Genomic DNA, 14618 nt, shown 5'->3' with positions numbered 1-14618 from the left:
AAAAATAATTTCCTGGCTCTTTTGAGGCAAAAGAAACCGAACGATTGGGGGGAAAGGGGAGGATGTAGTGAGGTAACAACTGTTTTCTCAGTTTATGGTATTAATAAAGGACCAGTTGTGTGAAACAGGCCAGCTGCAGAAGCATTTTGAAAAAAATGTTATGCAAGAAAAAATTGGAGAATAATGCTTAAAGCAAAGATTTTGAACATTTACCACAATCAAATGTAAAAAAGCAACAATTTCCTTTTGCAACAATATGTACTGTAAAATGAGGTTAATTCAATCTCGTGGTGCAAATTCGACATTTACTTACTTTCAACATTTGGATATCTGAGCATAGCATCTTAACAAGAATACGGCAATTGACCACGGTTGTGAATTTTTGACTGATATGAATATAACAATGGTGTGTTGGAACTTGTGGTACCAACGGATGGCATTGACAACAAATGCGTAATATGTGTGCTGCACTCACGAAATGAATACATACCTATGAAAACTTCTGATGGCTTTAAGTACTTCCAGCATGTTATTAGTAAGTTGTAATAATTTTACTTGCATCTGAACATTTCAAGTGCTACTGTTTCTTTTTTTTTTTTTTTCATTGTTAATATAACTTAGACACTTTGTGTGTCCAGTTACAAAAACGCATTTTTGTAGTGTGAATCCAATCATACAAAAATACAAGAAAGTTCGAGGACCAAACTGGAGATTCACCTGCAACCCAGAATTTCTTCTAAATGATGTGAAGGCTGTCAAATTAGGAAAATTAAGCATTCACAAAGCTCGAAAACAATAAAAATTACTTAAACAACATTAAAAAAGCTAATTCAAAACAGATACAAATACAAAATAAGTTGTCAACCAGTGTTAACCAATAGTGAGGAAAAGAAATCTGGTTGAAGGAGTATTGTGGTGCACAAAATGGGCGTTTTCTTTAAGATATGATGATGTTACGAACACTGTACAAGCACCTCATAATGGGGCAAGGCGGACTGGAAAAAGATTTCCTGACACTCAACCTGACTGAGTGTTAAAATGTTTTCCGAAAAGAAATTAGGCACTAACGGTTAGAGGAAGTGAAAATGTAAAGAGGGCAAGGGCAGCAGTTATCCAAGAAACAGTGAGTGAATGATTTTTATGATGATCATGGACAAGTGAAAGTAATAGTGAAAAGAATGATAGCTGTGGCTGCAAATGGCATAGGCCTCCAATTTTACAGAGTTTACAGGGCCAAACATCTCTAAAATGCTTAGATTGAAGGGGAGGTTTAATTGGTACAGGATGTAATAGGAATAAAAATGGTTCATTTGACATATCAATGTCTGAATCATGGTTTATTAAAACTGTCTTGCCGTATGTCCAGCATTTAGAGGGACTGCAAGTGATTATAGATGACAATCTCTCAAATCATCTGTCACGTAACATGATTAAACTGTGCCAGGAACATGGCATTCAATTTCTGCTTCTACCACCTAACTCTACTCATTTGTGTGGCCTTTTTTAGATTTCTAAAACTTGCCTGGAGAAATGTACTAGAATTGAAAAGTAAGAATAGAAGGGTGGCAGCAAAATCCAGATTTACTAGGTTGTCGAAAGAAACTTGTGAAAAGATAGCTTTCATTTCTGAATCTAATGTTATGTCTGTATTTAGCAAATCAGAAATTTTTCCTTTCTACCTCGATAGTCATTTCACAGATTCTAGAAGAAACAGATACACATCCACTGACTCACCATAAGTTTCCTGGATAGCAGCCTTTGAAATTTAGTTGAAACAGGTTAGCTCTAATGATGCAAGAGGAATGCCATGCCAAGGAAAGCACGGGCATTAACTCCAGGAAAAGATACCTTTGTCACAAATTTAAATGAAAGTGATAGTGATAGTGACAATGCTGAAAACAAGTGGCCCCTATGCTGTGATCTGCAAAAAACATGTAACAGTGATGTATAACAGCTTGAGTCAAATGCAAATGAAGGAATAGACAAGGAGAAAGATGATGACCAGGCATTCAATAAAAATGATTCCATCGTAGTGCAATTTCCTATAGTAACAATATTAAGGTTTTTTATTGGTGAAGTAATGACACTTATGATTTGTTTGAGACATCTGTCTGTAGGGGATTTGAAAGATTAAAATCATGATATGGCATTATGATGAATTTTATACATTTTGAAATTGCAGTTAAGTGCCAAATTATTGTTTTTTAGTTCTAAGTAACAGAATAACTATGATTTCATTACCCTACATGCAACACAAATTACTTTGATGTACTAAAGACACTACTGTTCACATACTGTTATTACTACAAAGAAGAACAGTGGCAGAAATTAAGCTGAATCTTGATAATTCATTTATCAAAATAAGCACTAGCCACCAGATCTGATTTGTTGAACATACTAGATCCCAACAGATCGCCAAAGTTAAGCAGTGTCAGGTGTGGCAAGTTGGATAACTGCCTGGGTATGCCATGTGCTGTTGGCTCCTTCCCTTCTGTTTGACTTTATGGCAACACGAAGGGGTGGAGTGGGGGGGGGGGGTTGGGGTAGTGGCATAAATTTCCTGATCACCAGTCTGTGTGCCAATGTAGAAAAATGTAAGTTAATGAAGATGAGTAGGAAAAACAATCCTGTAATATTGGAATACTTTAGAAGTGGTGTGCTGCTTGACGTAGTCACATCGATTAAATGTCTTGGCGTAATATTGCAAAGTGATATGAAATGGAACCAGCATGTAAGGATGATAGTAGGAAAGGTGAATGGTCAACATCAGTTTATTGGAAGAGTTTTGGTAAAGTGTTGCTCATCTACAAAGAATATCACATATAGAACGCTTCTGCAACCTATTCTTGAGTACTGCTTGAATGTTTGGGATGCTCACTAGGTCTGATCAAAGGAAAACATTGAAGCAATTCAGAGGCACGCTGCTAGATTTGTTATCGGTAGCTCTGATGAACACACATATTACAGATATACTTTGTGAAGTTAAGTGGGAAACCCTGGAGGGTAGATGGCATTCTAAGAGGAATTGTCGTTTGTTTTTTCCTTGATCCATTTGTGAGTGGAAAAGGAAAAGAAATGATTAGCCACAGTACACGGTACCATCTGCCATACACCATACCGTTGCTTGCGGAGTAAGTTTGTTTGTATGTATGTAGCTGTGGATGTAGAATGTGTTGAATTAAATTCCAAACACTCTCTGCAGTGACTCATGACGTAAAGGCATGTGACATTGTTGATGGTGATTTGTCCTGTGGATGGGGATGTTAAGCTCCGTAGCCCCTCAGTGCTATTCAGGAGGAACACACTATGTGCCAGCAACAAGTTTCACCCTCTCCATGTGCTCATCATCATCCAATGGAAACATGACACCACGCTACACACATCCATTACAGACACCTACATTTATCAGATACACTTAAACATACAATTCTCACAGTTCACGAAGGAAATGTATCATTTTCTGCAAAGGACAGAAAATTGGGTGGCTGAACCTGTCCTTCAGGGCCTCCCAGCCATCAGTGCTGTACAACTTTACTTTTTAACTTATTCAAATAAACACACACTTGTGGCCTAGAAATATTATTCTTTTTCCTTTTTTCACTATGAAGGCTTCCTTTGGCTTTCATTGATCTGTAGAAAGATATCATACAAAAAAGTCTTCCACTTTATCCTGCCATTTTCGCTTCACCAAACAAAATGCAAGCTTCAGCCACTTTGAGTGTATCTGGCTAAGTTTACGTCTGCCTCAAAATATTGAAACTTACGAAATTTACTTCAGAAAAGACACTGTAACTACACAAAACAAGTCATAGAGACAGCTGGCTTCTCGGTACATTAAGTGACTGCACAAAATTCAATATATTGTTATCCCGAATAAAATCTGCCCCAGACCAAGACCTCAACAAAAACAGTTTAATTAAAGAGCAAAGAAATGCAATGGTAGCTTGCACTGAATACTGTCCAGTTGCTGGTCAAACAAAAACATTAGGAAAACTTTAATGTAAATTCCAAACTTGGATGCAAATCTAACCTATGATTGCAGTGGTGGCTCATAGATATCACACCAGTACAGCTTCATTTCCTCATATGCTCTCATCTCATCAAATGATGTCCTCATCTCATCATCAAAAGCAGGTATATCTAACTTAATATAGATGGTTACCGTATACTGAATATTAAAAAAAAAACCGCATCAAGTTTTTATTAAACAAAATCATTTGAAGCTATAATTGTTTATTAGTTGCAACTAATACAGCGAAAATCTCCATTTTACAGAGGCGCCAAACTGGATTATCTTATTGCTTCTTTTGTATTTTCGAGTCACATTGCAGGAATTCTGTCTTCAGATTCAATACACAGGTATGTTTGTACACACCCCAGCTTTATGTGCCACAGAAAATTATGCCATAAGTAAATAACTTGTTAGATTTGTTTTATAAGCAAACTTGAATGTTTGGTTACAGTTTCGTGTAAAAGGCCTTTTTCTGATTTGGTGCATCTGTCCACACTGCTCTGTACTGAGCCAGGTTGATTCAGCACCTCCTCATTAATTTCTTGATCTGTATAATGTTCAGCATTCTGTTGTAGCACCACCTTTCAAAGGAGGATAGGTTGCGGAAGATTGGAAAAACCATTATCTTTGAGACCTATGCACTAGTCAGTCTTACCATTTTCAATGTATTTAGGGAACATAGTGAACACTGACATAGTTCACCACCAAAAGTTGATGATAAATAGTTAGGACCAGTTTCAGTCCTTACACCATCATCAGGTATCAAAAGACATTTACAACAGCTTACATGGTGGTATAAAACCTATGGCATCAATTCCCACGAAACATATCTTAAGTGAGTGTTGCCATGTAGTGAAGTATATTACACTGACAATTTTGTTCACCCTATATGACCAGCCTGGTCCTAACATTCTGTATAGAAGCACTCAGGTGTAACAGTTCTGATACTCAATGTAGCACTTCTGCTACTAAATGTAACTGGGTTTTCTCTTTTGATGCTGTCAATTGTCAGGATGAGCATTCTAAAGCATTCTGTCAGGGTGAAAATATTAAATAAATTAACGTTTCTCTCTTAACAACATGTGGGCAGGGTGGGTTCTTCCTTGGCTGGGGTATGAGATAGAATGAAACAGCATTTTTACATAAGATAACTTTTATTGAAAGTTTCGTACAACTGTATCTTACTGGATGTTTTGGTTCGGAGAACGGCAGCTGTGTCGTTTGCGTAGCCTTCTGCTGCGGCAGCAGCGGCGTCTGATTACGCATAGCGGTGTGTATCTCGTGTCGCCGTCTCGCCCAGCTGACTGGAGACGCGCAGCGTGAGGTGGCCGGTTTAATTATTGCGAGCGAAGTCTTGCATCGGATGATACCTTGGGTGTGGCGTCCCAGTGTTTCTCTTCTCTAAGCGGCCGCGTGTGTTGTGCGTCAGCCAGCCAGCGGAGCAGCGCGGCGGGGGGAAGGCCAGTGTCGCGGACTCGAACCACGGACTCCCGCTTGCCAGTCTTCGGCTGTCAGGTCTTCATCCCAGCTCACAGGTGACTGCTGATGTGAGGCCGTCTCCTTCCCATCTTCACGAGTCACCCGGGTACATAAAGGTCGGACTTCAAATACCTTTTAACTTCTGTCTTCTGGCGCCGAGTCTGCTGCTTGCTATTCCATTACAGCGGTAGACTTGGTGCATCTGTGCATGATGCAGTCTCTTCTTTCATGACGGTCTTCAGCACCGAAACTGACTGAAAACTACTGCTACGCTTCTTCACTTCTTCGTCTCTCCTCTCTGTCTCCGTCTCAGTCTTCGTATATCGGGTCCACTGCGTCTCGCGTATTTATTCAACTTCAGTTTACTGGAGGTGAACGTCTTCACGGTCATTGCCTCTTCTGTCACGTTGAAAAGTTTCTCGAAGAATCTTCTTAACGTCGGTCGTTGGCTCTTGGAATGTAGGCGAGGGCCTTTGCTCACATGTGACAACTGAGAAACACGTGAGCCGGTCATTGCCTCTTCTGTCACGTTGAAAAGCTTCTCGAAGAATCTTCTTAACGTCGGTCATTGGCTCTTGGAATGTAGGCGAGGGCCTTTGCTCACATGTGACAACTGAGAAACATGTGAGCCGGTCGGGCGATGCCCTGACGGCTGAATCGACAGCGGCCGTTTATGTGGAACTTGCTGACTTCATGGTCATTGTCTCTTCTGTTCTGCTGTTCTGCCCGCTGAATGCCAGTATGTAACACTCTAAACTAAACCAAGTTTTTCATTTATATTCTAATTTCTACTTCACTAATTTATTTACTTAAGTACCACTCAACACAGGATACTCTTAATGATGAATCTGTGAATGAACCACCAAAGAGAGAAGAACATACTGTGCAGTGCTTCCTCAGCTCATGAATCAGCAAACTGTTTAGGAGATACTGACTATTGTATGTTCCAACGAGGAGCATTCTCAGTTTCTGAGTAAGGAAATCTGATTTCATCAAGAAGTAAATTCATTTTGGTCACATATTCAACAAGAAACAGATTACACCAGACTTAGCAAAATTGAAATCATTTGAAGGTTTTCTGGGTCTAGTTTCCTGACGCCATATTGAAGGTTTGACTCAAAACACATCATGCCTCGGTCAGTTGCTAAAGAAAATTGCCACTCTGTTAATGGCTGATAACTGTAAACAAGCTTTTCGAAGGCTACAAACTGCATTGATGAATAGTAAAATGCTACAATAAACATATTTCTCATTTCCATTAAAAATACCTGTGGACACACATCAGTATGGTATTGCTGTGGAGATATTTCATTACATAAGTGAAAGGAAACCAATAATACTATCACTTTTGTGATCTCAGGACACTGACAGCAGTTTTAAGAACATTTCAGTGTTATTTACTTGGATGTAAGATATAGTCTTCTTGGCAGACCATGAAGTGCTGAGGTTTTTAAAGTAAAGCAGATTAGGACATCCCCGATTTACCTGCAGCAGTTTGTTGTTGGAAGGGTGATCATCTTAGATGTCTGCCAGTATGGACATGAGACAAGACACAACAAAATACCTGCCAAGTATTTTGCAGACTACGATAAAAACAAATCACTAACAGTAATTTCTGTTGGTAAAACAGCTGTTTACTTTGAAAGAAACACCAAAGATAAAAGAGGAGGAGGAGATTAGTGTTTAACGTCCTGTTGACAACGAGGCTATTAGAGATGAAGCACAAGCTCAGATTAGGGAAGGATGGGGAAGGAAATAGGCCACGTCCTTTGAAAGGAACCATCCTGGCATTTGCCTGAAATGATTTAGGGGAGTCACGGAGTACCTAAATCAGGATGGCCGGGGCAGATTTGAACCATCGTGCTTCCAAATGCGAGGCCACTGCGCCACCTTACTCGGTCCAAAGATAAAAGACAATTAAAGATTCACTTAAGCATCATATTTAAGATAAGTGAAAAAGGAGATGAATGGAAACTGCGGTTTCTGGCTCAGTTTGCAAATTTTATTTACCAGTGTTATGAGCATTATAGGAGTTCAAAAATGTACTGAAAAAATTCAGAAAATAGTAATTTTCAATAATATTCTTGGAAGTGGCAGTTTGCAGCCAACACCTTGGAGTAAGGGCAATGAGTGTACCAATCCAGGGATTAATTCCGTCAGGAGAACTAAAGGAGCCACGGGAATTCATGGCTGTCCCCTGTATGGACCATGCCTGCTTCTAGAGGCTGGTGTTACCAGATTTTTGTAGTCCTTGACAGTTTTTTGAAGTTTGTCAGTTTGTACCAGAATCAAAAGCATCTGCCAAAAGCACTGTGAACAAATTAGAAAATGACTACCTCCAAAAAGTAGGGAAATGTAAGATTTTTTTGTGTGATATAAGATCTCAAGTTATGGCCTCATTTTTTTAACATGGCTTGGAGAGGCATAAAATAAGATGTATGAAAATTTTTCCGTATTTCCCATAAGATAATCCCAGTGAAAAAAGTTATGATGGAGTTAAGCGGATTGTACCAAACTTACTGCCATAGAAGAGCACACACATTCAGCTGATTACAAAATGCCTTTTGAGGAACTCTATAACAATTTATGATGAGGCTATTGGTTTTTTGTCTTGGGAACTGATCTCTTATGAAACACCATTTACCACCTTCTTAGAGGAGAAATTGGCCTTTAGAACCATGGAATAACAAAAGGCATGATGCAAAACCAATGTCTTGAAAAATTCATATGGGGACCTCATTGTTGAGGTGGCTAAAGAAAGATCTAAGCATTACACAACATAAATATATTTCCTCCTAATGCATACCATTTGATTGAATCAAAGCATAACATTATTTATTTAAGACCTCAACATCGGTGAATAATGTTACACAATGAGCTGCAAGAAACGGAAGCATGGTCTGACACACGGTGGCAGTTGAATAAATGGTGGCATTTGATTGTGATTTAGGAATAATGAGGTATTAACTTCTTTGCTTAATGTTTACCAAACTATAGAAAGCCATGCAAAAGTACAGCTGAGAAGTGGCACTAGTGTTTTGTTTCTGCATGTTATCTTAATCGTAAGCACTAAAACGATTTTATTCTCAGTTTTGTTTTGCATTTTGTGTGTGTCATCAAAATTATACACATCTGTGGCACATTAAAAGTGAGGCCAATGGCAAGTATTACACGGACGGGATAGGAAGGGGGAAGGGGGGGGGAGATGGGATCAAATAAGCACATAGACTTACCTGGGCGATGACTGGATCTATGAATGTTCGTTTTCCCATACACATTAACTTATCACTATTTGAAAACCGGAAACTAGTATAGAGTAAAATGTCAGCATGAAACTCCTTACAGTAATTAAAAAAAATTTTTGTCTCAATAAATTCGAGAACCTTGTACTGTCATAGAAAATGATAAACTTTTACTCAAAGTAATGAAATAATGATTGAGCCTGATTAAAGAGGACAAACCTCTTATGGATTTTCTTGATCTATGAAAATCTAACAATGTGATAATGAAAATGGGAAAGGACAAAGAAATGAGATGAAAAGGACACTTTATCCTTTAATTAAATAAGTACAAATATATGCTAAAAAGTGAACAAAAGGTAAATAAAATCATCGTTAAACCTAGTAATCACATAGTGAAAATGAATTGACGTAAGATGTGTGTGCTCTGTTATGTGGAGAAATGAAACTGAATTCAGTCTCATGAGAGGTTAATTTTAGTAATGACAATAATTTATCAAAACTTGGATGTTACGGAAGGACTGTAATTAGTTAAGTAAGTTATTTTACATGACACCTTTCATGTTAGTGGGGGGATCTATGATGTAATATGCTGTTCCACCTCTTCCTCTCAATGGGATGAAAGATGTTCATGTAAAAACACTGTTTAGGTAGTTAGCACATAGAGAATTTTCCACTGTGCACATGCTGATTTGACCAATGTGCAGAGTTGGAGCGAGACACGTGAACACCGAACATCACCAAGGCGTGACACCGATTGGGTGACTCCATATGCTGTGAAGGGATCTCTTAGGCTTTGGCAACATGGCTTGGCAGTGTTTTGAAATGCTGACTAAAATTATAGTGCCCAGAAACAGTTGAAAGAAGCTGCTCTTTTCTGGTAAATATGAGATCTGTCCACCAAATACTGTAATTGTTATATAAGAGCAACAGAATACTGAAGTGTTCTTTAAAAAGCAGTTACATCATTTTGTAGCAAATTGGCATAGATGCGAGATATCTTACAGTCCTCGATCCTCTGCAGATGAACAAGAAGTCACACACTACTAGGAGTGGCACCACATAGCAGATCCACAGCTTCAAGACACTATGAGAAGGTGACCATAAGAAAATAATCAAGGTATCCGTTCCCATGAAAAGCATCAGGGTGACCGATCATTAGTGAAGTTGTAGAAACAGTTACAACCCATAGCTGAGCCGTTTTAACACTTCAGTTCCATTACCTTTCATCTGCTCTATGACACCTTTTCCTTCATTTTGCTATCTTTTTTCTCTCTTCAGCATAGGCAGATCTCTCTCAACCTTGAGGTTCAGGGACCTCTCCCCCTCCACCTCGCATTTCCAACCAAACCCGTTTTCCTTGCTGAAGAAGCAAAATATGGATAAAATGCTAAAAGTATTATTTTATTTGCCAAGTATTTCTATAAACAGTACTGTCCAGCCTTTCTGTAACTTCAATAGAAAACCCCATCATAATAGAGTGACTTATTTTTTAATATTGGATCATTTCTGGTCTATACTCACATTACACTGCTTACTATACTTTATTATTTCTGTTTACCACATGTACATTAAATACATTCAAATTGTAACATTTCACTTTCATGTATCTATGACAGTAATATTTCAAATTCTTTGCATAGTGCTTCTCCAGCAGAACCTGCTTTTCTGCTGATATCAAAGGCTGCTTTGTTATTTCCCAGTGAGAAAAGTACTCTTGAGAAGTCCAGCTGTACTGCTGTAATTACAGACTGTAAGTTTGGTTAAGGAACTTAAAAAAATAATGTAGTCATTTCAAAAAAAAAAAAAAAAAAAAAAAAAACACACACACACACACACACACGCACACACACACACACAGAATATTCTTTCTGCATTTGATTACTCTAAGTTCTAATTAAAATTTTGCAGAAAAAGGATATCAGAGGGCAATGGTACTCCAAAGTCTCTACAAGCACACAAGAGTAGAGCAGCTTGAACTGGTCTGTGCAAGGTTAGAAGCAGCTCCACAACACGTGGAAATTCTCCCAGTGACAGATACACCAACAGCGCTTTATTCTGTAACATTTAAGCATACGACATAATATAGTGAGGTTGATGCAATCACTTGAGGTTACTGCACTTACTCAACAATGAATAAATATACTCTCTTCACTTCATCAAACAAACACTGCACACATTAAATGCTAAGGCATCCAGAAGGAGAAGTTGTAAGAACACTTTAGTCATTTTCAAATTTAAAACAAACAATAAACAATGAGGACTCAAAAATGAGATCGACAGGAAGTGCAAAATGGCTAAGCAGGCATGGCTAGAGGGAAAATGTAAGGATGTAGAGGCTTATCTCACTAGGGGTAAGATAGATACAGCCTACAGGAAAATTAAAGAGACCTTTGGAGAAAAGAGAGCCACTAGTATGAATATCAAGAGCTCAGATGGAAACCCTGTTCTAAGCAAAGAGGGGAAAGCAGAAAGGTGGAAGGAGTATATAGAAGGTCTATACAAGGGCGATGTACTTGAGGACAATATTATGGAAACGGAAGAGGATGAAGATGAAGATGAAATGGGAGATACAACACTGCGTGAAGAGTTTGACAGAGCACTGAAAGACCTGAGTCGAAACAAGGGCTCGAGAGTAGACAACATTCCATTAGAACTACTGACAGCCTTGGGAGAGCCAGTCCTGACAAAACTCTACCATCTGGTGAGCAAGATGTACGACACAGGCGTAATACCCTCAGACTTCAAGAAGAATTTAATAATTCCAATCCCAAAGAAAGATGTGAAAATTACCGAACTGTCAGTTTAATAAGTCACGGCTGCAAAATACTAACGTGAATTATTTACAGACGAATGGAAAAACCGGTAGAAGCCGACCTCGGGGAAGATCAGTTTGGATTTCGTAGAAATGTTGGAACACGTGAGGCAATACTGACCTTACGACTTATCTTAGAAGAAAGATTAAGGAAAGGCAAACCTATGTTTCTAGCATTTGTAGACTTAGAGAAAGCTTTTGACAATGTTGACTGGAATACTCTCTTTCAAATTCTGAAGGTGGCAGGGGTAAAATACAGGGAGCGAAAGGCTATTTACAATTTGTACAGAAACCAGATGGCAGTTACAAGAGTCGAGGGACATGAAAGGGAAGCAGTGGTTGGGAAGGGAGTGAGACAGGGTTGTAGCCCCTCCCCGATGTTATTCAATCTGTATATTGGGCAAGCAGTAAAGGAAACAAAATAAAAATTTGGAGTAGGTATTAAAATCCAGGGAGAAGAAATAAAAACTTTGAGGTTCGCCGATGACATTGTAATTCTGTCAGAGACAGCAAATGACTTGGAAGAGCAGCTGAACGGAATGGACAGTGTCTTGAAAGGAGGACATAAGATGAACATCAACAAAAGAAAAATGAGGATAATGGAATGTAGTCAAATTAAGTCGGGTGATACTGAGGGAATTAAATTGGAGTTTTGCTATTTGGGGAGCAATATAACTGATGATGCTCGAAGTAGAGGGGATATAAAATGTAGACTGGCAATGGCAAGGAAAGTGTTTCTGAAGAAAAGAAATTTCTTAACATTGAGTATAGATTTAAGTATCAGGAAGTCATTTCTGAAAGTATTTGTATGGAGTGTAGCCATGTATGGATGTGAAACATGGACAATAAATAGTTTGGACAAGAAGAGAATAGAAGCTTTCGAAATGTGGTGCTACAGAAGAATGTTGAAGATTAGGTGGGTAGATCACGTAACTAATGAGGAGGTATTGAATAGGATTGGGGAGAAGAGAAGTTTGTGGCACAACTTGACTAGAAGAAGGGATCGGTTGGTAGGACATGGCCTGAGGCATTAAGGGATCACAAATTTAGCATTGGAGGGCAGCGTGGAGGGTAAAAATCGTAGAGGGAGACCAAGGGATGAATACACTAAGCAGATTCAGAAGGATGTAGGTTGCAGTAGGTACTGGGAGATGAAGGAGCTTGCACAGGATAGGTTGGCATGGAGAGCTGCATCAAACCAGTATCAGGACTGAAGACTACAACAACAACAATAATAATGTATGAAGCATGAATTTTTGCACTGTCACTTTATTTCAAGGAAAATGTCATCTACCAATCATCTAACTACATTTTACGGCAACATCAAGTGAAATTATGAAGATCGTACGCCATACCGAGCTGAAGTCACTCACTGATGACTGGATTCTGCAGAGCTATCAAATTGTGTGGATGTTGATTGCTGATCTAAATATGTCCACATATTTTCTATGGGATTAATAATATCAGGTAATTTAATAATGTAGTGTTATCTAAATTAGAAACATATTTGTGTGGCCCTTTGAACAATGCCATTTGTAAGGTTCCTTATATTGTTATGTAACAATACAAAGCAGGGTGGCACCTGTCAGTAGCACTGTTTTAAGACACACACAGCTGTAGCTGGCGAGTTTGGTTTCATGTAAGGTATGTGCTTGCCTGTGAATTCTTCATCTGCATCAGTTGTGTTGAAAAATGATATGGCAGAGGCTGCAATATTAATGGTGTATTATGTTAAATGCTGGAATGCGAAAGTTTGTGCTGTTAAGTGCTGCCCGTTAATAAATCAGCATGAAGTGCCAACTTGAAAAGTAAAATGCTGTGTAGCAATGATTTCATAGTTTGTGTAAGTGGTGCGAATGATGTGGGAAGCAATGAAGCTGGTGTCTGCATTGAAGCTCTGAAGAATTTCCTTGAAGAAAATAAGCAGAAAAATATGACTGCCACTACTGTCCTGCATCGGTATGGTCTGATCAACAACTTGTGTGTAAATAAGAAAACAAATATTACAATTAAGGCACTATATTCAAACTATGGAAATTGTTCAATTCTAGATTAGGAAAGTTGGATAGAGGTCAACACACTAACGACAGATTTCATTTGATTTATGCAGGTGAACGTTATTTGTGTGAAAAATTAAAACAAATAACAAAACAAAGGATCAAACTGAAAAGCCTTATATATAAAAACAGTTCGTTCACAAGAGAAAGTAGTCCTACAGAAACTTTTTTGGAGTAAAACAGCCTTCACCACGTATAGGTGGAGGCGAAGTACTTGACAACTACATCATAAATGACAGTAAACTCAAAATAATATCACAAAGTGTCAAATATATTACCAACAAAATAGAACAAATTGACGAATTTTTAAGTGTTAGTAATCCTCATATTTATCTTGTGCATGAACCAGAGTGCAAAACTAAGGAAGTGAGTAACATTAATTTAAGTAATTATAAAACAGCCACTGTCTACTGTAGGAAGCAGCAGAAAGGTGGGGGTGTTGGTATTTATGTCAAAATTAATGTCCAGTGCAAAAAAATTGATTGGGCAGATAAACATGCATGAGAGATGGGTTTTGAAATAGCTGCAATAAGAACAAAGCTTAGAAACAGCTGTTTAATAATAGCTAGTCTGTACAGATCTCCTAACAGTAACATGAAAAAAATTTTCTGTCCTTTAGAGGAACAAGTTGACAAACTCTCACCCCATAAAAAACAGACTGTAATAGTAGGGGATGTGAACATAGACTCCTTAACTAATAGTATAAATTATCTTAGATATATTGATATGTTACAGTCGTATAATTAAACCCATGTGAATTCAACACTAACAAGAATTACATCTGACTCTAAGATATGTTTTGATCATGCTATTACAAACTTAAGAAAGGAAGACCTTGTAGTTAGAACTGTTGAGAATCACATTTCGGATCATAGTGCTTTAGTCTTAGAGCTTCTAACAGAAAAAGAAATAGTATCTGACAGGGGCCTATTTACCTATAAAAGAAAGCTTGACTATCGTACATTAAAGGAAACCCTGGCACACATAAATTGGCATCAGTTAGGCCTATATTAAAT

At 38.2% G+C, this 14618-nt stretch overlaps 1 protein-coding gene across 1 annotated transcript in view; it reads right to left on the bottom strand.

Moving 5' to 3' along the window:
* Nucleotides 1-10255: 10255 nt before the first annotated feature.
* Nucleotides 10256-14618, bottom strand: part of LOC126484602 (WD repeat-containing protein 11-like) — a 208359-nt gene continuing 203996 nt past the window's right edge. The window contains exons 23-24 of the mRNA XM_050108172.1: nucleotides 10653-10788; nucleotides 10256-10483 (exon numbers count right to left, since the gene is read on the bottom strand). Of these exons, the coding sequence (XP_049964129.1) occupies nucleotides 10341-10483; nucleotides 10653-10788 (279 nt within the window). The 3' untranslated portion in view covers nucleotides 10256-10340. The remainder of the gene's footprint in view (nucleotides 10484-10652; nucleotides 10789-14618) is intronic.

This window comes from Schistocerca serialis, chromosome 1 (genome assembly GCF_023864345.2).
Source record: "Schistocerca serialis cubense isolate TAMUIC-IGC-003099 chromosome 1, iqSchSeri2.2, whole genome shotgun sequence".
NCBI lineage: Eukaryota > Metazoa > Arthropoda > Insecta > Orthoptera > Acrididae > Schistocerca > Schistocerca serialis.
The sequence above is the reverse complement of the archived record's forward strand: the minus strand, read 5'-3'. Positions and strand labels throughout refer to the sequence as shown.